Source organism: Aythya ferina (genome assembly GCF_964211825.1).
Source record: "Aythya ferina genome assembly, chromosome: 1".
In the NCBI taxonomy this organism is placed as follows: domain Eukaryota; kingdom Metazoa; phylum Chordata; class Aves; order Anseriformes; family Anatidae; genus Aythya; species Aythya ferina.
This window is the reverse complement of record NC_140296.1, coordinates 146,812,631-146,839,459: the sequence shown is the minus strand read 5'-3', so window position 1 is coordinate 146,839,459 and position 26,829 is coordinate 146,812,631. Positions and strand designations below refer to the sequence as shown.

General features: G+C 35.9%; 1 protein-coding gene across 2 annotated transcripts in view; it reads right to left on the bottom strand.

Moving 5' to 3' along the window:
* The window catches only part of KDM7A (lysine demethylase 7A), a 63,579-nt gene that overhangs the window by 11,259 nt on the left and 25,491 nt on the right, over positions 1–26,829 (bottom strand). Inside the window, exons 3-17 of one of the 2 annotated variants that reach the window (XM_084507224.1) lie at positions 24,689–24,806; positions 22,718–22,878; positions 21,143–21,284; positions 20,689–20,875; positions 20,039–20,201; positions 18,015–18,102; positions 17,155–17,261; positions 14,075–14,166; positions 9,801–9,890; positions 8,781–8,990; positions 7,297–7,421; positions 6,643–6,800; positions 3,566–3,663; positions 1,576–1,724; positions 1,216–1,424 (exon numbers count right to left, since the gene is read on the bottom strand). In XM_084507224.1, the coding sequence (XP_084363350.1) occupies positions 1,216–1,424; positions 1,576–1,724; positions 3,566–3,663; positions 6,643–6,800; positions 7,297–7,421; positions 8,781–8,990; positions 9,801–9,890; positions 14,075–14,166; positions 17,155–17,261; positions 18,015–18,102; positions 20,039–20,201; positions 20,689–20,875; positions 21,143–21,284; positions 22,718–22,878; positions 24,689–24,806 (2,097 nt within the window). The remainder of the gene's footprint in view (positions 1–1,215; positions 1,425–1,575; positions 1,725–3,565; positions 3,664–6,642; positions 6,801–7,296; positions 7,422–8,780; positions 8,991–9,800; positions 9,891–14,074; positions 14,167–17,154; positions 17,262–18,014; positions 18,103–20,038; positions 20,202–20,688; positions 20,876–21,142; positions 21,285–22,717; positions 22,879–24,688; positions 24,807–26,829) is intronic. The other variant, XM_084507225.1, reaches the window with a different exon arrangement.

Here is a 26,829-nt window from a genome sequence, read left to right as displayed (position 1 = left end):
GAGACTGGCTGGGCATCAGTCTGCTTGTGGGAGGTGGTAAGTGACTGCCTTTGCACCACTTGTTTCTTTCTCTTTCTTTCACTTACTAAACTATCCTTATTTCTCTCCATGAGTTTTCCCACTTTTGTTTTTCCTGCTCTCTCCCCAATCCCACAGGGCAGGGGGAGGAAACAAGCAGCTGTGTGGGTGCATAGCTGCTGGCCTAAGTAAACCTACCACAATGATAGTAACCTAGATACTACATTTTTAATAAAGGTATAAAGACAGTAACACACTGTCTATGTCTGTGTGTTTTGGGTGTTGCTGTTTTTTGTTGTTGTCTGCATTTTGTTTGTTCATTATTTTCTGATTTTATTTACTTGATTGGTGGGTTTTTAAGGACCTACAGCTTAAGGTACCAGAACATTGGCCATGACATCACATCAGGCTTTTCTGTTTTCTACTTAAACAAAAAACTAATGTATTGTTAGTACTTTGACCTAACACCCTACTTGCTGGTGGGTTTCTGTTTGTTTCACATGAGCCAAGCTGTAATCCTCTTCCATTTCCTTCTCATGCAAAGAATTTTCACACATAATTACTTTTTCCTCTGTGTTCCAAAACCTGAATTTGATTCCTTTGAGGGAATTAGTGTTAATGTTCTGTTGTCTGTCATTCCCAAAATTCATTTAACAGATGCCTGTTTTCCACAGGCACAGAGACATCAAAATGCCTCTGACAAGAAAGTTACTTCTGAATTCTCCTCTTCAAGATTAGATTCTCATTTAACACACTGCATTCATAGCAGAATTTCATGAGTAAAGCCAGTTGTGCTTTCCAAAATACATGAAAGCCATCCAGCAGACTCCTGTTGATATCTAAGTAACACACATGCTGTGAAAGTTGCAACTATGTAGATGCTGTCAATCCTTTTTGAAGGAGATTACACTTTCTGTCTAGCCATAACTTCCTCACTCTTGTAAGGATGCCACAAAACTTCTAAATGGCAATATTCAGTAGATGCATTTTGATGACCTCTCAAGCTAACTTTGTCACTGTTTTATGAAGTAACTTACGTTTTATAACAAAACCAGAACTAAACCAAAAAAGCCCACCTTTTAAAAAGATGTCTGGTTTACTTAAAAGCTTGACTACAGATCTTAAATATTTAAATGCTTCTTCTGAGCAGTCTGTTCAACAGCAGAGAGCAGCAGCATAATTAATTCAGGTACCTACCACATTCCATTGCTTTGTGACTCTGAGATGGCTGTCTGTCTTTATGCCTACTTCTGGGATAGTTTCTGTGTTCCTGAAGAGAGGTTCTTTTATCTGTGCAGTCTGTGCTTTGAGTATGACCTGGTAAACATGTGGTATAGTGCAATCCTGCCATAGAAAGCATGCCCTGAATAGCGTCTTCTTCTGTACTTGTCGAGGTAGGACATTCCCTAGAAAAATACACCAGTATTAAGCAGTAAAAAATAGAATCCTATATTTCTCCGAAGGAATGATTTTTGCATTCATATAAAGCAGAACCATAAATATTTGAATGAACATGTCTAATAGTAATTTATAAACAAACACAGACAATATTCTTACTTTTTATTGGGAGTTTCATTTCTGGATGGCTTCTGAGTAGTTTGACAAAGGTCTCTTGTAACCTTAGAGTCCTCTTTGAAATTTGATGTTACTTCCTGTTTCTCTTCATCACCTGAGCTTTCTGACTCCTCTGTGGAGGAATCCTTCTGCTGGAACAAGAGCAAACAGCACATTGAAAGGTCATCATGCCTCCTAAAATAGAGATGCTACTGTAATATATGCTAAATAAAAAATCTAAAGGTTCTGGGTCCATCTTTATATATATATATACACTTATATATATATGTATGCATAAATCAGAATGCAATTAACTTGAATAGAGTTACTGAGATGTTATATATCCAAGTATTGCAATACTGAGTGATTACATGCCCCAGTAATAAAGCAAGCATCTCCAAATCCAATTTCTTCCAGAAAACACTACATATATTATACTGCGCACAAATTATTGTGCTGCACAAAGTTCCTTAAAGAGAGTACTGACTACTCTTTATCTTCTATATTTGAAGTAGAGGAAAAAATACTAACTATGGTTCCAAGGAGCTGCCCAGAATGATGCCTATTACTTTTAATGAGACACATGCTGTCCCAGGTAACAGTTTCTCATTCCTGCTCTCACAAATGCAAGGTAACTTCCATCAGCAGCAAATCTATACACGGCAGATACTCTCAGGTAAATCCAGAGCACACCTTGAACAGGGATATAACAGCTGTTGCCACTCTTACAGTGGCAAAGCCTCATTCCATGAATGGAAGGGCTTTCCAACTCCCAAAGAGATTACATCTTGTATGAGCAGAACCTTCTCAAAGGTGGAGCAGCAATATGCATCTCAACCTAACTTTAAGTGAAGCAAGAACTACAACAGATACAATCTTAACAGTAACACAGACTAATTATTTACAACATGTACAGAGAATAACACTTGTTTTCAAGCCAAAGACTATACATAGTAGTCAATTAAAGGCTTCACAGTGGAAGATCAAAACGTGGAGGAATCATAATCCTTCAGGACTGCTACCACTATCACTGCCATCAAAACATAACTGGAATGACTAAGCCAGTGCAACAGATCGCCAAGGGATGTTTTTAAACAATAGCTACATTCCTAAGAGCATCTTGTTAATCCTTGACACTTGTAAAGTGACATACATGAGCAACCACACTGCAACTACAGTTCAATGTTAATTTAAAAAAAAAAAAAAAAGTTGTCTTGTTTTGCTAAGATCTTCTTCTGTATAGTATGAAAACACAAAAAGTATTTACAGGAACTACTAAGATGCTTCATTTTGGATATATCATTACCCCCCAAAAAAACATAAAAATTATTATGCTAAATATTATTAGCAGTTACAAAGCAGGATATAGTAAAAAATAAGAAAACAGTTGCATTAATACAAAACATTTTACTCAATGAGAGTGATCCAAAGATGGCTACATGGTTGTATTCAGAAGTGTTTAGTTTACTTGTAAAGAAATCACTATGGTCTAGGCATTCAAATGGAAGATCTTCATTTATGAGCAGTCTAAATCGCCTCATTAGGGTTTAGCCAGTTAAGGTTATTTAAAAATCGAAGGTTTATAGGATTGTTTTCATTTAACTATTCTCTGAAACGATTATGGTAGACACTTATAATTCTAATGATGAAAGTTACATTTATTATGGAAGAAATGAACAAAGTGATTATTATCTAAATTTTCTCAGCCTTTGCATATTCCAGAGCAGGGTCATCCTTTGCCAACCCCACATTAATGGTAAACAAGATTATAATATTTGGCTCAAAAGGCACATCTTGCCATTTTCCTCAGTACTAGAAAAAAATGAAGAATGAGACAGAAGGGTAGAGCTTGAAATAGTGTCTTGAACAAGAATTAAATATTTTAAGAATTAAATATTTTTTATTAAATATTTTGTTATTGCCCAAATAAATTTGAAGTTTGCAAAGTATACTTAATTGCTTTGTTAACTTTTGTGACTTCTTCTAGCTATACCTGTGTAGTGCAATCAGGCTCAGATTCTTCTGAATCAGAAATATCAGAGTACTCTGAGGATCCATTCCTGAGTTCTGATTTCACACTTTCAAAGAACACTAAGGAGAGAAAAAAAATACATATATAAAACCCAACATTTATTACAAGTAATATTTAACAATTATGATGGAAGTAAAGAACACAAAATTCACATTTGATCTTTATAAAGAAAGCACAACCCCATACTGATCTGGCTCATGTTTCCTCAAACTCTGGGTTGTCTACTGTTGACCAATAGCCTTGTAAATTGGCTCACTGGATGAAGCCAGTGGAAGAGAAATCGTGCAGCAGGAGCACACATCTTTTCTCTCTCTCACAGGACACAAGCCTCACAGAGGGCAACACTGACAATTAGAAACACCTCAGTCTATTCCTGCTTTTGTATAGATAGACTGGAGTAAGAAGCGTGTCTCAGGAAGAATGGAGTAGGCTTCACTAGTTGCAATTCTACAGATTACAAGTAATCTTCAGTATCATTCTTAGACTCTTTAAACCTGAAATTTCCTTCTTTTAAAATAAGACCAGTCAGAGAAACACTCATCATAGAAGCCAGAGGATATTAAATGACTTAAAGGTAAAATGTATATATGTGTTTCGTTGCAATATTTATGTATTACTTGCAATTTTTCTTTTACATCCCAGTTCACTAGCAATGTTCTGAATGTTTTGTGTCACTGCAGAGCTGTCAATCAGGAGTTAAAATGAAGACCTGTCACAGAAGCTTAAAATATTATTGTGATGATACACAATATACATGTATTGGTTTTCATCACACTGAAAGGAAGGGGTAAAAAGGAAATACCAACCTTAGACACTTTTTGCTAGTAGTAATATAAGGTACAATCAGAGAATGAAGTGTCAAAATAGACATCAAAAACAGTGGCACATGACACAATAATCTATCAAATCTACCCATCTAGTAGTCCACATGGTTTATTTTTGTAAGTGCTGAAGGAACTTGAATACAAAGTATTCAACTGCTCTTGCAAGTATTCACTTTTTAAGACAGCTTATGTTCCAAACCACAAATTGTAGGTGTTCAGAATCATCCAGTACTGTATACCTGCGTCCATGCTGCTGGCTGAAGTCTTGGTAAAGTACAAATTAATGGGATACTATAACATGCAGCTTATCTAGCAAATATACTTTGAACAAAAGCTATGACTCAGTAAAAAAAAAAAAAATAAAATAACAAGTTTATGAATGTTTGTCAAGAAGCTAGTGGATAAAGAAGCACTTGAGAAGTTTTATGTTGCTTTTTTAAAAGTCTCAGCTAAGAAACTGAAACAAGTACCATATATTAAGTACTAACACAGATCAGAAATTAGCTCTAAAACAAAGACAAGTATAGTTAAACTGTTTTGCTTTTAACAGTTCAATATGCAGCTACATAAACAGAATGCAATATGAACAGAATGCAATGCATCTCTCTGTAGACTTTGCCTCTTGGCCTAAATCCCAGTAAGAACAATGGAAGGCAGCAGCCTGTTATAGAAACAGGTTGTTCTGTTAAGGAATTCTCTTCAGAAGAAAAATTTCTCCATTTCTGCAAACCTTCACTTACAGCAAAATAATATAACCAGAAGTAGGTGATGTTCCCTTAATAGGGTCACCTGAAGACTCTCATAATTCAATTACAAACATTAGTGAAAGTCCTGAGTACTCAATTTCTAGAAGAACAATCTGAACATTCACTTTTTGTCCTAAATACATTTCTTAGATTTAGATGCAAACTGCTAAATTATAGCTGTATCAAGTAAGAGCAAAGACTGAAAAAAATCTACAATTTCTGTATATGATTTAATCTTCAATGCGAGTGTAAAACTTAGTTTAATTTTTAAAGTGGAATAACACAACATTATACCTAGCCTTCACTCTAGCCATTTGCCTTTTTGGTTCATGAGCACACAAGGGACGTCTTTCCTCTACAGATTTAAAAATCTTGTCCTCTGTGACCTTTGGAAGCAGAGTCTACAGGGATTACAAATTGCTTTGTTAGTGAAAATAATTAAATATTTTATCCAGGCTGACAATGGACTCATAAATGTTGTTACAGATGTGCAGGAAGCCAAAGGAACTGCAAGTCTCTAGAGGGGTCTTGTTATCTTATAAATGTTGACCTCAGTTTCCTAATACATATCCTCAGAACCTTGGTAAGCTCTACTGTGAAAGGATGTGACTTTTATAATTAAACAGAAAGATGAAGAAAGTATGTCAAGAACCAACTTGTCACTGTACACAGATAGCATTATTAAAAATAAGCACTGAAAACAGGTACACTATATTGATAATTCACTAATACATTTTGTAATCATCAGTGTTGAACACTTGGCAGGAAGACTTGAGGCTAGAGAAAGGCCAAGGAAGATCAACTCCTAGTGATGGATGGTTTAGATATGAAGTATTGGAAAAAGAGACTGAGGTGTTTTTACATACGAATAATGATAAATTCTCCCCCAACCTTGCACACAGCTGCAAAGGCTGGAAGTGTAAGATTTTATTAATGCTAAGTTATGTTTCTTTGCCTGTATGGAATAAATCTGTTCATTAGCAAAACATACAAAATTGTATGAGCAAGTATGTAATCACCAAATGAAACAGAAAAATGAAAGATGAGTTGGGCTTGAAATTATCTGCATTTTATCTTTTATTCTTTACAGCGAATGATATGAAGCAATTTTGGTCAAAAAATCCACACTCATATTATGAAACAAAACAAAATGAAAAAATATCTTATACTCAAATGCTCATCTAGAACACCAATTAAACATCCACTCTGAAAGATGCTGTATTCACAGTATTCAAGATGGCACTAACATAAAAAGATGAGTTTTACCTTTCAACTCTATGCTGTTGTTAGCTTCTTCAGTAGACCAATAATATTTGTCAAATCTATTATCGTAATTTAATGCTACTTCACTGATCTATTAGTTTATCCTCTCTATACTTAGGTAAAATTTCAGTAAGACCTCATAATAACTACATCCTACTCAAGACCATCAAAACATTGAACTGACAAGGCTGAAAGAGAAGCTTACTGTTCAGTGGTTTCTGGGCATCTGTATTCCCTCCTCCTTCAAATCCTGAGGTCTGGACTTCTCTCTTAACAGTCGTCTTTTTCGACCTTGTTCTGTCATCTTCATCTTCACTATCTGCCGTGTAAAGACTTCGATCTGTAAATGGGCGTCTCTCATCTCTGTCTCACAAGAAAAACAACATACTATTCTTACAAACCTGAAGCAATTGTCTTCTCTTCCTTAATTATTTATAAGTCACCCTTGAGATAGCAACAGTAACATTCTCTTATGCTCATCTCTTTGTTCTGAATTGCACGTATTTCCATTTTGTTCCCTGTACAACTGTCACTACCATAAAGATGCAAAGTTTGACATCATAATATTTTTAATCAGAATCACTCTAATTTAGTGACCCAACTGAGCAATCGAATGAAATGCCATTGCAAAGGAACATGTAAAGCATTTCCTTCTCTTCACTCCGTAACTGTGGCTCCACTAGGGGACAGCAGACACAATAGACAACACATTCCTTCTATACTCCTAACACGAATCTTACTTGTAAGAGAGAACTTAGAGCTTCACAAACAGAAGAAAAAAAAATACTTTTACTAAAAAATTAGCATGCTCTGGTCCATAATGACTAGGAACAAGTGATCCACAAACAACGCTTTGTACCTAATTATTCTTCCATTTGACAGCAGAAGGCGAAGATCATTGTCTTTTGTTCGCCATTCAGGTACTGTAGAAGATGGCTGAAAGGGCTTGTTAAATCTCCCGTTCAGTTTCGAGTTTGCTGTATCCTAAAGAAGTAAAAGCAATGTTGCTTATTATTTATTTCTATAAATTAAATTGTTTTTCCTGCACTCCACAAAAGCTTAAACTGAACACCAGGACAGTTACACATTTCTGATCACCAACTGAAGAAAGCTCAAGAAAAATATGTTCAGATGTAAAAAAACAACAGACTGCATCTTCTTCCTTGTATCATCTACAGCCTCCTGAACCACCTGCAATAGCTACAATATGTCTATAATACTCCTTTAGGGTTGTCTTTGGAGAAGCTGGGGCAGGGACTGATAAAACAACTCCTGGACTGGACATCTAGTCTCTGGAATTAGTTCCCGAACTTATTCATAGGACAGCAAAATGTTTGTTATGGAAAGTAACCTGCCATAAGTAAAACCCTCTTAGCTCAAAGCAACCTGTGTCTGACACATGCTCTGAAATAATCAATGATAGACTTATGTGCCAAACACAGAATATGTAAGAGTATAATTACCTTTAAAACAATTACAAACAGTATTTTTCTACATTAAGTGGCAATGACTAATACTCCTAAACATTTTATTTTAAAAACAGCTTGTAGCAGTGAACTGCACAGGTCAACTATTTGTGCTAAATTTCAAGCTCAGCTTCTTTTCTTTGGGGCCTAAATGCATGCCTCTTATTCACAGTCAACACATTCATCTGCATTTCTTATTCTCAGAAAATTACTTATTTCCATATTTACGTTCTTTTTCCCATTTCTGCTTCAGTTTTTTGAAAATAACGTCATCAAACCTGAAAAAAATAATACTTCAAGAGACTACATTTCAAGAGACTACTCATTCTCTCTGTGATGCTGGTGTAATACAACTACACAGTTCCCTGTCCCACAACGGAGACCAAAGGCTACCTTAGGCTTTCTGGTAGGGAGTCATAGTCATGCAGGAAACAGGAGCATGAAGGAAAAATGAGGCTAAACAAATTACAGTAATTGAACTATAACATACAGCTACTTAAAAGCACACAGGGAAGCAAGTCTGGCCTAGAGCTTCACAGAGCTGAGGCTTTGCAAGCTCCCTTTCTGAACAGAACTGATTCAAAGTAGGATTTGACAGCTACAGCTGTCATATTTCAAAAACTATACTTGCAGTAGGTGAGATTCAGGGCACTTTCAAAACCAAAATGTTGAAGGAATGTCCACAAAAGGTATCAAGGAAGAGAGAAATTTCTATCAGGAAAATCTGAAAGAAAGAAATTGAAGACCTACCCATGGCTCATATAGCCAAGAGCAGTAGCCTGTGTTTTTATGCATATTTAAATCTTTTCCCTTTCAACAAGGTTAGAAATTTCTTCTGTTCTGGTTTTGCTTTTCTTTCACGTAACATAATACTTGCCTCCTCCCAAGGTGACATCTCCAGCCTTTTCAGTACCTCCCTTGTGTGGAGTTCCAAGATGTCCAGGTTGGAAGGAGTTTTGGTAGCATGGTCTCGCAGTTTCCTCACCCTTCGTCTGGAGTGGTGAGGAGAAGCTGTTTCATGTGAAGACCGTGACGCTGCACACACACCGAGAATTCCCTGAGTTTTAACTGGTTTGTTGTTTTCCTCCTTTAATTAAAAAGGCATATTTCAGAACAGTCACACAGGGACAAATCCACATATTTAAGTGCTGCTTCCCTCTCATCTAATGGAATGTAAGTTATACAAATAAAATTTTTAGACCTTTTAGTGAAGTACTACATATTTGCTATGGACTTGCCATACAAGCCTTAGTTACACAGTTCCTCTTTCCCAATTGGGGCTTTTAACCTCCCCCATAACAGAAGTGCAGCACTGACATATGAGGTAGCGTATACATGTACTGTACCCAATAGATAACTATTCAGGTTTCAGACCTCCTCTCTCCATAGACAAATGTAGGAGTTTTCAGTATAATCAATATTAAATAGTAAAGGAGCAAAACATTGCGGGGGGGGGTAAGAGGGGGCAAAAAAAGAGCAAAAGAGTTGACAAACAGATCACAACAAACAAGGGAATAGAAGACTGCAATACAAGCAGAATTCCACATGAAATTTTATCAGTTATAAGTGGTAACATTTTAGAAATACTGATCTACAAATAGTTTCACCATTAAAATTTGTGGATTTTTTTTTTTTTAATTACATAAAACACCCTTGTTACACATTTTCTTTATCTCAGACAACAAAAGCATTGTATTTCCAACAGTTTTCCTCTTGATTTTCAACTAGAAAATGAGAAAATAAATTTTCTCATTTTTCTATGAGAAAATATATTAAATATCAATAAATATTTACTTTAAATAAAGAGGTGAATAAGGTCAAATGAATGCATAGCTACTATGGAATGCCCTGATTCAAAGATTATTCCTGCAGACTTTAGGGTTGTCTCTGTTCTTACCTCTACAGAACGAATCACTTTTGAGAGCTCTTTTATGAGATGTCCAGGCCTAATGTTGTCTGGAATTTCAAAGGCATGTTCTGTTACAAGCTGTATGCAAAGGATGGAGAAAAGGCAATTAATTCTTTTTTTTTTTTTTTCCCTTCCAGATAAAAGCAGAAGTAGTACAAAATAAATGAAACTTACAGGAAAAAAATAATAATAATAAAAAAAAAAGTTTGAAGGGAAGAAGCCAGATTGATTTCTTTTAATAATTACAGCAAACTGCTAGGACAGACACATAAACACACTGAAGCTTCGAGTCCAAAATTTAGAAGGGAGCAGATATCCCTCAGTGTCTGACATTCATGATATATAAAGGTAGGCTCAAGGTCAGCCATCCCACAGCTTCTCCTAGAATCTCTAAGAATCTAAAGAAGTGGTCATGCAGAGCTATCCTGATAATCACTTACACCATTTTATTTCTCTGTAATTAACTTCTTTTTTTCCCCCCTTTAGCATATGGAGTCACACTTAGCAAACTCAGAATGATGACCTTCAAAAAAACCTAAAGGCTAGCAGAATTTCACTATGACGAAATTTATTCTTAATGGTAAATCAGGAATAGCAATAAGCAGATTTTGGACATCTGCCTCACATTTCACTTTTTAAACAACCTCCTTAGCTTATTTAAAATGTGGTAGGTTGGAGAAAGCTATTCAAATTCATTCCCTATAAAAACAACTCGGGACACCGTAATAGTTTATGTTCCCTTTAATCCTCTGAAACGGTATCATAGCACAGACAGATCTACTATGTATGTATTACTAATCTGAGCAAGCCCAAACGCTCTACAGTTAGATCTAGTAAAACAAGTTTAATATTTTGTATGTACAGCTTAAATTTGCCCCAAGACACCTTTAGTTAATATTAAACAGACAAAACACTCGCACATAGACCAGAATGACTGTCATGAATTCTGGTATCCCCTTAATTGACTATTTAAACACAAAAACGTCTCACAAACACTTTCAGATATTCACACTTCAAAAATGAGGTCCGGCAGCAAAATTATTGCTAGAAGCAATTTGATACTGTAAGTACATTTCATTGAATCTGGCTTCCTCTCAGTCATTTAAAACCAACCAGATGTATAACTTTGATATTCTCATTTCAGTGGCATTAATGATACAGGGAGTATTAAATCTGCTGCTATTATTTACAATTGTTCATTCTCCGGTGCATCACCTCTACACAGTCACACTTGGGAACACAGCACCTCTGGCACCAGAAGTATAATTGTTCCAACAAATTAATGGATATTTTAGGACCTTTCAGTCCTTTCTACATATGGACTCTCCCAAAAAGCCTTCCTGTCCATGAGGACTTCAAGAGGAAGAGACTTTGATGCAATTTTATAAAACGCTGACTGGAAAGCTTCTCTGGCTTAAAAATACTGGCAAGCCTTACTAAATCAACCATAGTTGAAGCAGAAATACATTATTTTGCAAGTAAAATCTGTAATAACTCTTTGAACAAATTAAATTCCGTTGGCAAACTCACTTGTTTGTTACTATAAAAGGTATCTCTTTACATCAAAGCTTTCTCAACTAAGCTGTGGTCAGAGTAATTATGAAAAAAGTCCATCCAAGCAACTAAAATATGCCAACAAATTCAAATTGATATATCAGGCTAACAGTTTGACAGCAAGAACAGATGGGCAGGAAATATGAATACCTAGAGATACCATGTCTAAAAAATTATCATCATTATTATGTAACTTGTTTTAAAATTGTCTCTGCATGCTGACTCTAGAAACATTTTGGGACTGAAGAATTCTTTTTTAGTAGGGTTAATACTAGCAGCAAAATTGACCAAGTATGTCAAGTGTTACAGGTAAAGAAAATAGTGGAAAAAACTGTAATACATTCAAAAACTTCAAGAAATTATTATTTACACATTGAAAATAAACAGTCGATTGAGAAACCTATCTTAAAGAATCCACAAATCTTTAGCACTGAAATTAAGCATACTGGTACCTAAAAATATGAACACAACTATGTCCCTTTTCCCTGGGAGGGGGGGGGGATCCCTCTTAAAACAGCTATTCAAAAAAAAAAAAAAAAAAAAAAAAACAGTTGCCCAAAATAATTTTACGGGTACATGGATCAAGCATCTTAAAAATAGAAACTGAGACCTGTTGCTTATATAATTTGGAAGGCAGCCAGAGCTAAGATCCAAGAGTTCAAACAACTGGATAGGTCATCATCTTTACTGTGTGTATCAACTAATCTGCAGGCTGATCATCTGCACTAAAGTAATCAGAACATACACCTATCAATAAAAACCTTGCACAAGCTCAATTCAAATCAAGACAAGAAAAATAAGATAATTTTACTAGCACTCCATCTCTATTCTCAGCATCTTGCAACTCTTGGCAGTTTTTAAACATTGCAGAAATGAAGATACCGCTGCTTTGCTGAAGATGAGTTTAAAATGCTTCAACAAGTAGTTCACAGCAATACACTAACATAATCCACTTGTCTTGAGGAGACATATTCCATGATAGGAATGTGAAACTTCATGAGTAGGCTTCCCATTTGTAGGCTATTCATTTTTCATTTCTTTCTCAGAATCTGTCTGAAATCCTCACCATGAGCAGATGATATAGCAATGTACAAAGCTCTTCCTGTCTTCTGCTGTATACAGCTACAAGCCTAACACACACATGGTCTGCTGTGAAGACTGCATCAGATCACTTATGAAGCAGCAGCTAAAAACGGTGAAGGCAAACTACAAAACATGATAGTAGGTGAACAGCAGGCCACGTTCTCAATAGATCACCAAGGCTGCGCAGTTGCCTCACAACTGAAGTGTCTTCAGCCAGTGGTTTGGGAATACTCACTGATCTCATTAATAAGCATCTGGAATGCAGCATCTGCAATTATTTTTTTATTTTTTCCACAGGAAAGTAGGAAACATACCACATTCTAGACAGAGTATTAGTCAAACCATTTAATTAAATGCTAGACACTACACTACACAGACACAACAATACTATCCTATGGCAATCTATAAAAGAGGAATTCCAATCCAACTTCAAGTAAAAATAAGGATTCATATCGGTTATATTTCTTGTTTATCAAGTTAGATTAATCAGCTTGCTTATTTTCCATGGATGCAGAGATAGTTTGGATTCACAGATGGTTTAATATCTTAGGCACAACCTCCTGTAAATACTGCTATACTGCTTACTAGCAGGACTTGACCCAAAATGACACACTGGAGAACCAATTCTGAGGTGTTACAGGTGTACCTTTCCTTGACCCTCTGTAATCAGTAATGCTATACAGGCTGGACTTGAGCTGATTACACATAGTGTTAACCACCTCTACATTTACACCTCATCATCAGTTCCATGAAGCTTACTATGCTGGATGCAGCTTTGTGTGAATAGGATACCTGATGTAATACAACAAATTCTCTTCCAAGGAGAACCTGTGGGCAGAAAGACCAAACAAATCTCCAGGAGCCAGTTCAGGTCAGTGGGGCCAGCAACAAACTAGAATTAATAAGCTCAGTCAGAAACAAACTGACCATCTGAACAGCATTTCCTAGAAGCACAGGTTCCAAGAGGGCTCATTAGCTCAGACACTTAAAAAAAAAAAAAAAAATACACATGGAGTTAAGGCCTGGTCCAGTGCTGTGCCAAAATAAATAAGCCTTCCTAGAGAGCAGAGCACCAGCAAAGCCAGCACAGAAAACGTATTAATGATTTTACAAGCCAGCAAATGTTCAGGAGGGACAGTACTCAACAACCAAAGTCAATATCCTCCTCGATCTCAACTGGCTCTTCGGCAATATAGGTGTACCTGACGTGCTCTCCAAAGCACTGACATTAATGGAAAATCCAAATATCAGGGCATTCCAACCTTCCATTGCCTCAGATGAGGATGAATTGACTGTATAAACAGACCTATTAGAAAAACTCCCACTGGCTTATCTTCAAGGATTCTTATCCCATACTGGGGTGAAGCATGATTCTCTTTCTATCAGCTACAATACAAGAGCTTATTCATTAGCTTAAAAAGACTTCATTAGCATCAGTCATAGAAAATTGTCATGATGACTCTTCCCCAGATCAGCAGCACATACTTTCACTCTCCATAGTGAGTACTGAAAGACTCTAATGGAAAAAAAATCTTAAATATGAGGACACAAACCTTCACTTTTTTCTAAATCAAAACAGAGTTCACCAAAATAGCAAACAAAATCACTCTTACTCTCTTACTTACCTCTTTTTTCATCCACAATTTTAAAGCAGTAAGTAAAGCCTTCACTCCTTGCACTAAATAGCTTGGGGGCTGGAAACCATCTTCCCTCAGTTCTAAAAAGGATACAGATAATAATTTAGAAATGCACTAAGTGAAAACAGTAGAATGATACCCACAGCCAACGAAATTGTCATTATGAAACAGCCCAAGAAAAGGAAAAATTGTGCAAGCAAGTGAAATACTACATCCTGTACTTGCATGCATAATGTAACAAAAACAAACAAATAAACAAAACCCACAACCTCACAACCTAAAGTGATTCTACATAACATCTTTTTTTCTTGGCTTCTTCTTGGGCAATTTAGAAATTTTACAACATACTACACTTCAGTTGGAATAAAACAGACCTATAATGTAGAAGAAAAATGTTATTTGAAGAAACAAATAATCTGTTTCGCTCAGAAATATTTTAGTCAATGTGGACCAGAGGTACATAGGATGGGATGCATCTCTCAATTGGAATTCCTACTGCTTATTCCCATACATACAGCAAATGGCTCACACTTTAATACCAGAGTTCTCCTTCTTAGTGTACATCATTTTTGCTCCGAAGTAAGAGTGGGTAAAGAGAAGAAATACAACACTCTGCTACAAAAGCTGTTGCTGTTAAGAAAGCTGGTGCTCCCAAGTGATTACAATTCCTTTTAAAATTTCCCTTTTCCTTCATGGGAAAAAGGAAGAGAAAAGACAAATCCTCCAGAAAGTTAAGAGTAGACTGCAGACTCTTCCTATGTTCCTGAAAAATATTTCCTGCTGTCAGTAAGAAAAGAATAAGCCCTAGAACTATTTTTTTCTTTTTATTCCTTTAAAAAAATACACTAATAAAGCTATGTATTAGTCCAGTGGCAGAAAAAGGAAAATTCTGCTACTTAACAGCTGTTCTTCTCTCCAGTGTGCCTCCTACTTTTTAAAGGGTGTGAGAAGGAGTGGCGGGCCTTTGAGCTGCAGCAGGAGTCTTTCTGCCCACTAGCTGACTCAGTAAAATTTTGAGAATACAATGCAGCACCACAGACTGGACTTTTTTATTATTTTTTTTTTAGCTGCAGTAAAAAATAAAAAAGGACTGTGTTACATAAGAATAATTAAAACTAATCAGCATTGTACAGATGAAAAAGTCACAGAATTATTCTAAGTCCCTAGAGCTATAGAGTAAAGTTTAGGTGAATGCCACAACACTTACAGCAACAGAATATACTTTTTACCAATGAAAAGACAAAATCAAAAGATTTATGACTCTTTGTTATCCTTTCATAAAAAGAAGCAGAAAAACACAGTGCACTGATTTTGCTAACTGATGTGAATTTCACAAAGTACTGCTAACAACCATGTGTTCGATGCATTACAAGCTGGTAGTTGCTATTACCTTTCACAGCTGAACTGGTACCATCCCTTATTTTAAAAACAAAGGATTCTGACTGGTAAACACGTGATCTATGTATGTCTTGATGCCAAAACCCAACATAATCATCACACTAGCCATGAAAGCCTCAATTTTGATTTTTCATTATAGGTTTATAGATCTTAGTACTATTCTGCAGCAAAATAACCTGCTAAGCCACAGCTTAAAAATAACATGAAAATATGCTTCATGACCCTCCCTTAAGAACCACATCACAAAAGGCTCCTAGTATATCTACTCAAGTAAGGAGGTGCATAATAAAAGAGGGAAACATGTAGAGATGAAACATGTAGTTAACTAGATTACTTAGAAACATCTATCCCACGGATCTTCCAGCAGAAATATAGCTCCTATATCTTCTGTCATGTTTGTAAATTTTAAATACTCAGGTGTGAGACCAACAAAAGCAAACTTTCAAGAAGAAAACAATCTTTCTTGGAAGCAAAAAAAAAAAAAAAACAAAACAAAAAAAAAAACCTTTAAGTTTGTTCGGTTAAATTTCTGAGTTGTTTTAATTTCATCCAGAAACTCTAAATACTCATTTAGGAAACTAGAGTTGTTCAACGCCTTCATTTGCTGAAAGAAGAACAGATCATTTTCAAGGTTTTTATCTTAGAATACGGTTTTGTGAGTGCTCTTTTAAAGCAAACACTGAATTCAGCAATATCCTCTCCGAAGGTTTATTTCTCTCCTTTGAAATACGGTATTTATTAATAAGATTAAACAGAGCTGGCAGAGGGCAAGATATTTTACGCAAAAGAAGGTGAAGTCAGGCATTCTCTCAACCTCAATTACACATGGGTATAGATACATGGGTTAAAGGACTAGATGAGGAGGTTTGGAAAGGACTGTGAACTGTCAAGAACAAAAGCCTGTTGAGATGTCTACTGATAAACATCAGTATAAATGATTTAACACTGCTCATAAGAACGGATACATCTTTCTTACAAAAATCCTCATGGTTGCCTTCCCCTTAACAAGAAAGGGCAGAAGACATCAGGTAGTTTGACTGAAAAGGTCCAAGGAAATTGTAAAGGTGCAACAAAACCTTTACATTCAACTTTGAAGTCACCAAGAAGCAGTCCACAGGCATAAACTAATGGGATCATTTAGAGCCTATTGTTTGCTGAAAGGAGAGAAAGGCTACCAAAGGGTATTCATGACCTTAAGCAACACACTTAAATAGCTTTCGTATATGCCTTAAGAAGACCTTGTCAGATAATGGAAAACTAATGCTATCTGGCTGATAGCCTAACTACACTGTGCCAGAATCTCAAATATTCTAGATCATCAGGACAGAGTATCTTCAATGACCAGATACACCATTAGCATTGAATAATAAGCACTAATAAGCAATTCAAAGGTGTCAGTAGCGTGCTACAAAACGTTCGTTACACACATAACTGCCTGCACTAAGAATTCTGCACAGCGCAAGTTACCCTAGAAAGCTTGTACTAAGAACTGCTGAATCTAGAACTGTACCAGTACAGTATTTACCAAAATCTGTTTAAATACAGAGCTGGTTTTCACACAAAAAAAAAAAAGTTTCACCTGTTCTCATAGCAGTAACATAATTTTCTCCACTGTCAACTGAACAAAAAAGCAGATATATGCATCTCTCTCAAAACTGGACAAAAATTACCTTTTAATGTTTCCAGTAAGTTTTTGGCCACAAACCAACAGATGGCTTCAAAGAAAGGAAATTTGAAAAGATCTGGGGTTTTTAGCCTCTTCTCCATTTCATAACACCTGAACAAACAGAAATATCATTTAAAAAACATTCACTTTATCTAATTTATTATTTAAGCATGTAATCATTCAAATTGATATAACGTCCAAAATAAAATAAAATAGGCACGGTCATGTTAAATAAAAGAAGTACCACAAATTTAAATCCCAACAAGACCACAGACAAGATTCAACTCTGGTCTCATCCAGGCTCTGACCTTATCAAGTTTGACTGCTGCACTTCTAAGAATAAAGTTGGACTTCATAAAACTAGGATACAAACCCAGTGTGTGATCTTTTAACAGATGGAATTTTATCAGGATTCCACTGTAATAAATAAAAACAATATGTTTAGAAGACAGCTCCACATCTTGGACAAAAACTAAACACAGCTGCCCTTTGAGCAATGCTGACTTGAGGATGCTCATTTCAACTCAGTGTTGCACACCTGGGCTTGCTCAGCTTTGGTTTACTTGCTTATACTAATCACCAAAGTATGGTGGGGAGAGGGATTTTTGTTGTGGTGGTGTTTTTGTTTTTTGTTGTTTATTTGTTTTTTAATTAAATTCGTGCATATCCTTCATTTTACTTTTAAAACAAGCTTTGCAGAAGTGAAACAAGAGTATGTTGGGCTTAGTCTAACTGAAAATGCCACTACTGTCTGTTTTGAGAGCCTGTACCCATCTGATCCTGGTTACAAGCATGAAGAAAAGTATCTATCATAAAAAATATCCTACTTACTGAGGAAAAGGTATAGTAACAGTCGAGACTAACCTGAGCTGCATGCCAATGTTGAGGTTGTGCAAAAAATTTCCTCCAAAAGCCATACAATCCTGAGATGTGAGCACAGCATGAATCCAGCCTGAAATGAAAGATTCAGAAACTTAATAAATACATATACATTATTTTAAGAAAGATTGTTTTTAAATACTTGCGTGTACGCACTAAAAATCATTTAAAATATTGTATGTTGAACTAAAAAAAGCAAATTAGTATTCTGCACCAGGAAAAAATAATCTTGATTTTAACAACATGTGGTTTAGAAAGTGTTTCAGAAATCTAATGGAAATGTAGTTTTCTAAAGGAGTTACAAGCAGATAAGGCCTTCAAGACATTTTGACTGGGTAGGAGCTGGGGGTGGCAGAGGGGGAAAGACAGAACACCACTGATTTTTTAAGTGAAAAGTCTCCCAAAGTTTCCTTTCCAATCAGCAATAATAAGTTACTGTGGGAAAAAAAAAAAAAAGCATGCTGAACAATAGAGTAATAAAAGTAAAAAAGAAAATATATTACTTTCCATGTTTACATGTTTCTTACAGTAACTGAAAAATTTGCACAACTTTAAAAAAAAAGTAATCTAGCAATACTGATTTTTTTCTACTAGGAATTCAGAAATAGTTCTATAAATTATTCCCAGTGTAGCCATTCTAATTTTAGTGAAACTAATGATCAATTTAAAACCCAGTCTAGGTACTCTGACTATGCTAATTTGTCACGTATTTGAAATATTGTCCTCATGAACTCAACAATTCAGCATGGCAAAGCATGGCCAACATTACACTATCAATCTGATTACCACTCAATAATTTCAATTAAGTATACAAAAGAACATATCGGCTTCCTAATTAAAAGTGGTTGCATTTAAATTTTACACCGTGCAGTTTTAACATAAATAAACTAATACAGAGTTCCCTTTTCCAAGGCTTTTTCTGATTTTACCTGCATGCAGACCTTTCTGTATTCAACAACAGACCAGTTGGCCACACATTTGGAGATTAGCCCATGGTTTAACTGAGCACAGGCAACATGTACAAACAAAGAAAGCTCCTCAACTTGATGCAAGATCAGCCCAAATCACAAGCAACTATACCATGCTCCCATTCAGCTAAAAACAACCAGTTCTAGTTGTTGTGGTACCACATACAAAAAGACCTGAAACTAGTAGCTATGCTGAATAACCAACATACCTACTGTGTTGCCTTCAAATGAAATTACAGAATGGAATATAAAAGACTGAAGGGGACAATAGCAGAAGCAATCTAAGGATTGGTGTTTGTGTTTGTTGTTGTTGTTTGTTTTAAACAAATTAAACTGTTGTTTGTTTTAAATTAATATTATAAATTGCTTTGTTTTATTTCTGTTGTTTAAAAAGTGCAATGAAATGTAGAGTGCCTCGTATTTCCAATTGCATTTTGCATTTGTCAGTATGGTTTTAATTTTTCACTCATCATAGTAGATGAATACCTCTGACTCTTCATGGAGGATGTGTATTTCAATCCTATCCTACGTTTCCCCAGACACTGACTAAAACAACAGTAAAGCCACATAGTATATCTTGAACAGAACAATTTGATTGTTATTTAAGAACAGTATCTTTAACAATATTTAAATAACTCTCGAGAGCCTCCCAGCAGGTGGTATTCTTCTATATGCAAGATTAATTTTAAATCACAACTCTACTCCAAACATATTACAGAGATTACAAAATAATTATGACATTCACTACCGTCAGGATATCCATTCTACCAAGCAGGAACAGCAAAAATGCATGTCAGTACAGATCAGATTTTTTTGAAGCCTTTAATCAGTCTTACAGAATTTTTCTTTTTTTTAAACATTTGTCTCAAAAGCTGGCATCATTGTTTGGGTCTTATTCCAGACTCCAACTCCTTTTTTTCTTTTCATTCATTCACAAATCCAGAATAAACCAATTATTGATAATGTAATGTGTCATTTAAGATACCCTTAATTCCTGGTAATTAAACATGCTATGTTTTAGTAATAATTGTAAAATCTTACCTGTTGGAACAAATAAAGTGTGTCCTTGCTTTACAACACATTTGTAACATTTGTCAACCTTGTCCCCAAAATATACTTCACTTTGGGTGACAGATGAGCTCCAAGACTCATAGAGAGCCAAATTTTCATCAGTGGGCTTGATCAAATAGAAGATCTTCTCACCCTATTAAATAAAAACATCAAATAAATAAATATATGTTCTCTTAGATGCACAGTACTACCTCTGAGTTATTTGCAACAAAAGCAACTGATTGACCAGTGGCCCAGCTGCAATTGTCCAAAACCTTAATTAACAGTACAGTAACCGAATGGGGGGGGGGGGGAAGAACGGGCATGCATTTTGTGATGTGAAAAACACCCAACAATGTCATTCATTTTCATTTAATTCATTTTTTAATACTAAAACCTCACTATACCATCTACCGGTCTATTAAAATAGTAAAAATAGTCAACCAAACAATCATAGTCTAGAAGTCACCAACATGATAAATTAAAAGCATGAAAACAAGACATCAACTTCACTCTCACTTTCCAGCTCCTCCTTTGCCTGCTAAGAAAAATCATTCTTAACAGGCAATAATGCCACAGAAGAAAGCTGCACACTGAGTAAATTGTGTTTCATACAGTTATAAATAGAGAAGCCTTCATACCCAGAGAACATGGTACCAAACTGAAGTTCCTCCAAAATCGATATGAAAATCAGTATAGCTGTCCTGGACACCCATCAAGCAATACTTCTGAACAAAAGGCTTAGGGAAGACAGAATCATCTGGCCAATAATTTTCCACCCATGAAAGCTTTCTGGCAATATCTGGTACTTCCACTAATTCAGACATCCTTTAAAGAAAAAAAAATATATATACATAAATAAGATCAAGAGTAAGTGCCCCTCTTTTTAAATGACAACATTAAATGTTTGCTTCCTACAGAGTTATTACTTATGAATTAGTAAAAATGTTTTATACCCATATTACATCACAGTAGCTGTCTACATAAAATATGAAGCCTCTTATCTTTAACACTAGAGACATTATATTCCTACACACAGTGTTCACCTTAGTGAAAACCACTTCCTACATTCAAGGAACTGAAGTCAATACTCACTTTGTGTCCGAGAACTCCAGGCTGATCACGTTCAATACTTTTGGTCGGTCAGGATTTGTGAAATATTTAATATAATTATGGAGCTTCATTTTGCTGTCTGCTTGTCTTGCTACATCTATTACATCTATCACTTTGTCACCACCTGTGAAAGACAAGATGACTTTCTTAATCCTACCACAGATAAAAACAGCTGTTCTAGATGCTTAAGAGAAATTTTACTTTTTTCCAGCTTTTATCAATATATTTCTGTACAAATACTCCACTATCGCTAGCATTCTCTTAGAACAAGGACAGACTGGTATAAACCAACTTTTACTTGTCTAGCTTTAATTGTTACAGTCAGCAAAGGACAGAACTGAAGAAAGTCTAAAGATAAGATACTCTTTCTTGAGGTAACAAAAAAAAAAAAAAAAAAAAAAAAAAAGGAGCAATACAGAATCACTGCAACTGGTTTAAAGAAAAAAAAAAAAGAAAGAAAGAAATTGGTTTTGTGGCTGTCACTGGAAAGACTAGTGTAGAGAATGTTATCAAGGCAGATCTCTTCCTCACTCTTCCTTTTAATCATCACCACAGTTCTTGAATATATAACACAAGGACCACTGAGAATTCTTTACAAATAATAGATCTTCCTTCAACTGCACTAAACTTCTGCCATAATTAGCGGATAGCTTTTTATATTGGAAACCATGCAGGTACTCTGTTGTAAACATTTTACACTCTTCCCCTCCAGCTTATCTTCTAAGCACAGTCTGATTTCATTGAATTAAGCCATAAGGCAAGCTTAATTTCTAAATACAACACGAATTTGTATACATAAGACATATATTCAAGTGAAATCTGTAGAAATAGGCAAGCAAGAAGCAACCTTTAACCAAGAGAAAGGAGTAATGACAAAATTACAACAGTAACTGAATTATGTCTATTTAGTTATATAGGAATCAAATTTGACAATTCATTCTGGAATGAAGAAATGAGTGCATCTAGATGCACACTATATTTACTTTAAAATTCCAAGTTAATAGCATCTTGACAAATCCTACCTAGAACAATTTTATTTCAGTTTTCTTATTTTTAATTTCAAAACCAGAAAAGTAAATCTGCATCATTCCAATTTTGTTCCTGAACTGAAGAACCTGGCAGGTCAAAATATAGGCATAGTAATGAAATGAACAAATTTCCAAAAGATTGATTTAGTACGGAAACGCCAATTCACTGAGCCCAAAACACTAAGTTTTGCAGTAGTCTGACCACTGATTAATCTTCATCGACCCTAACAGTGATTCATTCAATTCTCAAAAACTGAACAATCTTGTAGCAGAACAAAAACATGCTCTGTTTAGCTTGCACCAAAATTAACACTTCTGAAAGTTGAGAAGTAATGGTGTACTCCTGTCACAAACCTACCGCAAACAAAATTCAAATCAGTAGCCTTAATTGTACTCTTTGCCAATGCTCTGGTTAGAAGCATTCAATTTATAGTATATATTTAGCACTCTAGAAGCTCTTATAATCATGCAAATATTTATTTTACTTTAAAAACAGGATCATTTACACATATTCCACAGTGACCCTTACCTACATAGCGTTCCACATCTAAGACAGAGAAAGTTGGCGGAGGAAGTCTGAGCCCCAGACCATCTAATTTTGGAACCATTATGGGAACATCAAACCCATGCTTCTCCAAGTATCTTTGTGTCAGCTGGCTTCCATGCATTTTCAAAATTACTTCATCAGCACTAACAGAAAGAAATAATGGAGTATTAGCAGAAGAGCATCCAAGCACTACTAAAAAAAATAATTATGTCACAGTTTGGGGGCGGACAGGTTGGAATGGCTGCATTTGAGTCAAAAAGAATTGGACCCAGTATTACTATCAAACTAAACATTAAACTGAAAAACAAGGACAACAATATAAACCAGTAAGGAATCAGTTATTGTCAAGCATAACCTGGGAAGTCACAGTCCTTCTATGCGATTGAACACAGTCATTTAAGAGGATGAGAAAAAGGAATTCTCCCAAAAAAATAAAAAATACAACAATAATGTTAATGTTAACAACAACAACAAAGAGTCCTTTAAAGAGTTAAAAGCCATACAGAGAGTTAATACAGAGTTAGTACAGAGAGCCATAAAGAGTTAAAACCCGTACGTCTACAGTGAAAAAGACAGCCATAGACTGATTGAGATGATTTCTGTTACAAACAATTTTCTCCACTTTCCTCTAAAGCATGAGAGAATGGGTAGGCTAGAGCACATGTAAATGTGCTTTGTTATCTGGAATGAAATTGAGGAGTAATTACCCAATCTCTCCTTTCCTGGACTAGAAGAATAGACAGTATTCTGACAGTTCAGGCACATAAAAAGAAAAGTAAACGTCAACCACTCTTGCTGCTGCACCCACACTGCCTTACAGAGGCATCTAGATAGATTGGAGCACTGGACAATCATCAACAGCGTGAAGTTCAACAAAGGTATATGACAGATGCTGCCCCTAGGACAGAGTAATGTCAGACACAGGTACAGACTAGAGCAGAATGGCTGGAGAGCAGCCCTGCAGAAATGGACCTAGGGGTGCTGGTTGCCAGCAGACTCAACATGAGCCAGCAGCGTGCCCTGGCAGCCAGAAGGAAAAGCTGTATTTTTGGATACATCAGACACAGCATAGCCAGTAGGTCCAAAGAAGGGAATCTCCTGCTACATTCAGCATTGGTGCAGCCTCACCTTGAACACTGTGTAGAGTTCTGCACTCCACAATATAAAAAGGATGTTAAGATACTTGAAAGCATCCAGAGGAGGGCAACAGGGCTGGTAAAAGGGCTGGAATACATGTCCTGTGAGAAGAGGCTGAGAACACTTGTGTTGTCTAGTTGGGAAAAAAAAAAGGCTGAGAGGCAACCTTATGGCTCTCTGCAACTCCCTGCGAAGAGGAAGTGGAGCAGGAGGTGCCGGTCTCTGCTCCCTGAGAACTGATGACAACGTGCAAGGGAATGGCACAGGGCTGCACAAGAGGAGCTTCAGACAAACATGAGTAAAAATTTCTTTACTCTGAGGGTAGCCGAAGACTGGAACATGCTTCCTAGCCCGGTGGTTGATGCCCCAGGCCTGTCAGCGTTCAAGAGGCATTTGGACAATGCCCACAGTAACATGCTTTAACTTTTGGTTAGCCCTGAAGCTCAGACAGTTGGGCTAAATGAGCTTTGAAGGTTCCTTCCAATTGAATTACTCTGTTTTATTCTCAAAGAAAGAGAAACAAAACCAAAAGAAAAGCAAACTCAACAGCCATCACCCTGTAGCAGCCCTGACAGACAACATAGCCCAGTGCAAAACTGAACAGGGGAAGCTACTGCATGAAAGGTCGAATTTATCCACCTGAAAAAGGGACTCACTGTTTTAGATGGGGAGGGTGGGATAGGAGGAGGAAGTAATAATCCTAGCCCTTAATTTTCTGAAGCAGGGAAATGTTATTCACCTTCTCGAAGACATACTCAGCCCACTAAGTTTCTCTATTTTTTTTTTTCACTGAAATGTTTAAGTGAGCTTTTGTACCTTGGAAAGGAACGAGCCCGCAGCTGTTTAACGAAGGTCCGCGTTCCAGCCTGCACCGGTTTGGAGCCATCATCCAACTCTGTGTAGTCATGTCTGTGCCAGTTCCTCCTCTTTTTCACTAAAAGTTTCAGAAGGATTAAACTTTGAGTTAGTTAAATCAGATGCCAAAAGTTAGCAGTCGTTCTATCAGTGAGCCAGACATGCTTCAGACACATAGCTGAGATTAACAAACCTTATTGGTTACACAGGTGACACCCTACCTATTGCAACAAATGAAATCTTCAAGAGAGCTGACAATGACCATTTGGACTTCCAGAGCTCCTCCCATCTACAACATCAGTGCGCATTATACACAAAGACTCAAAATCCCATACTGAGTGCAACATAAATAAACAGCAACAACATGAAGATTGTTCAAACCTAAAGAGTAAATCAACAAAACTCAAACTTTGATTTCCTAAATATCCGGGGTTTATTTTTAATAAACAGAAGAATCCAACCTCTTCAAGATCCTGAAGACTTTGTTTTATGCATTAGTACAGAATTAACAGAACCTAATCCCATTGTGCTACCTCTCCATATGAAACAAGACCACCCTTATTTTATCCACTGCTTATCTTACCATAACAATTTGGGGTATAAGGTGTTTTGTCAGGTACAACCTTTACTATGCAAGCACAATGCATATAATGCAAGCATTGTGCCCCAAAACAATGAAATTCTGAGTTGCTCTAAACTGGTATTCTCCATCACAAAATAATAGTAAAGAACAAAGAATAAGTTACTGTTCTATTACAATTTGGGGAACCTGAGAATCCAAAAGCAACTAAATTGCGTTTTTAACATCTCCTTATACTTAAAGGGCCAAGGAAAATTAAAAACTAGACATTCACATAAAATTTGGTGTGTTGGTCTCCCATTGAAAAATGACAGATAATCAAATCAGGAGGCTTTTTGTTTGTTTGTTTTTGTTTTGTTTTGTTTTTTTGGTTAAAATACAAAAAGAAATTGATCAATGCTCCTGTATTAGTTAATTTGATTTTTACATCTAACTATACAGTAGATTTTTTAATTACTGGAGCTCTTACATAATTAATTTTGTACGATAGTGAATCTAAATCCACTAGGATGAAGTGTATGTTTCTCGTATATTCTTGCAGTTTATTTTGGTTGGTTGGTTGTTTTTTTTCACAGTGTCATTTTATTAGGTGGGATTATATATCTGCCAAAATTACAGATATGATTGTCCTCTTAAATTGAACACAGGTGAATTCTGCTCTATTCCAGAACTCCTCTACATAAAGGGGTTTCAGACTATGAAGCAGTAAATAAAAGATGTCTTTACTTCTACACATAATTGCATACAACTGAAGCACTGTGAAGCACTGTTGCAACATTTGGAGTCAAGAAACATTATCAGTCTCTCTCAACATTAAAACATGCTGAAGTCCAAACCACAAACCATCGTAGATTTGATTCTGACAACTTAGCTGAGTACAATTAATAAAATTACAAATTAAGATATATTTCAACATATCACCTCTGCTTGGGTTGATAAGCCTGAAGCTTCTAATAAATCTAGATGTACTCACTTCAGGCAATATGATGTAGTAAGGATAATTTTTACTACAGATTCTTGTCTTTTAAAAGACTTCCAACACAGAAATGACTCAAATTGCTGCAGGTGAAACACAGCTGGCATTAGAACTAGAAGCCTTTGCATTAAAAAAAAAAAAAAAAAAAAAAAAAGGTTATTCACAGGAATCAACAGGATGATGAAGCACACTACTTCTGTCAAATCAACGAAAGAAAAAAGTTCAAAACTCTTTATTTTTTTTTAGTTTTTGCAAAGCCTGATATGTACCCCCTTCCACTCTTTCTCCCAGCCCCTCTATTCCAAAGGGAAAAAAAATATAGGCAGAAAGGTGGGAAAAGAAATGGCTGATATTTTTACAAGAGACACATACAGTGTTTTAACTGAAAGAGGTGACCAGAACAGTAAGAACTACAAGCAAGTACATTTATCTGACTTTTCAGGCCCTAACCTGAAGGTAGCTAATATTGAAGGTATTAAATATAACCTACACACAAAATACATATTATACAACATATATTAATTGCATAAATAAGTGAAATTAATC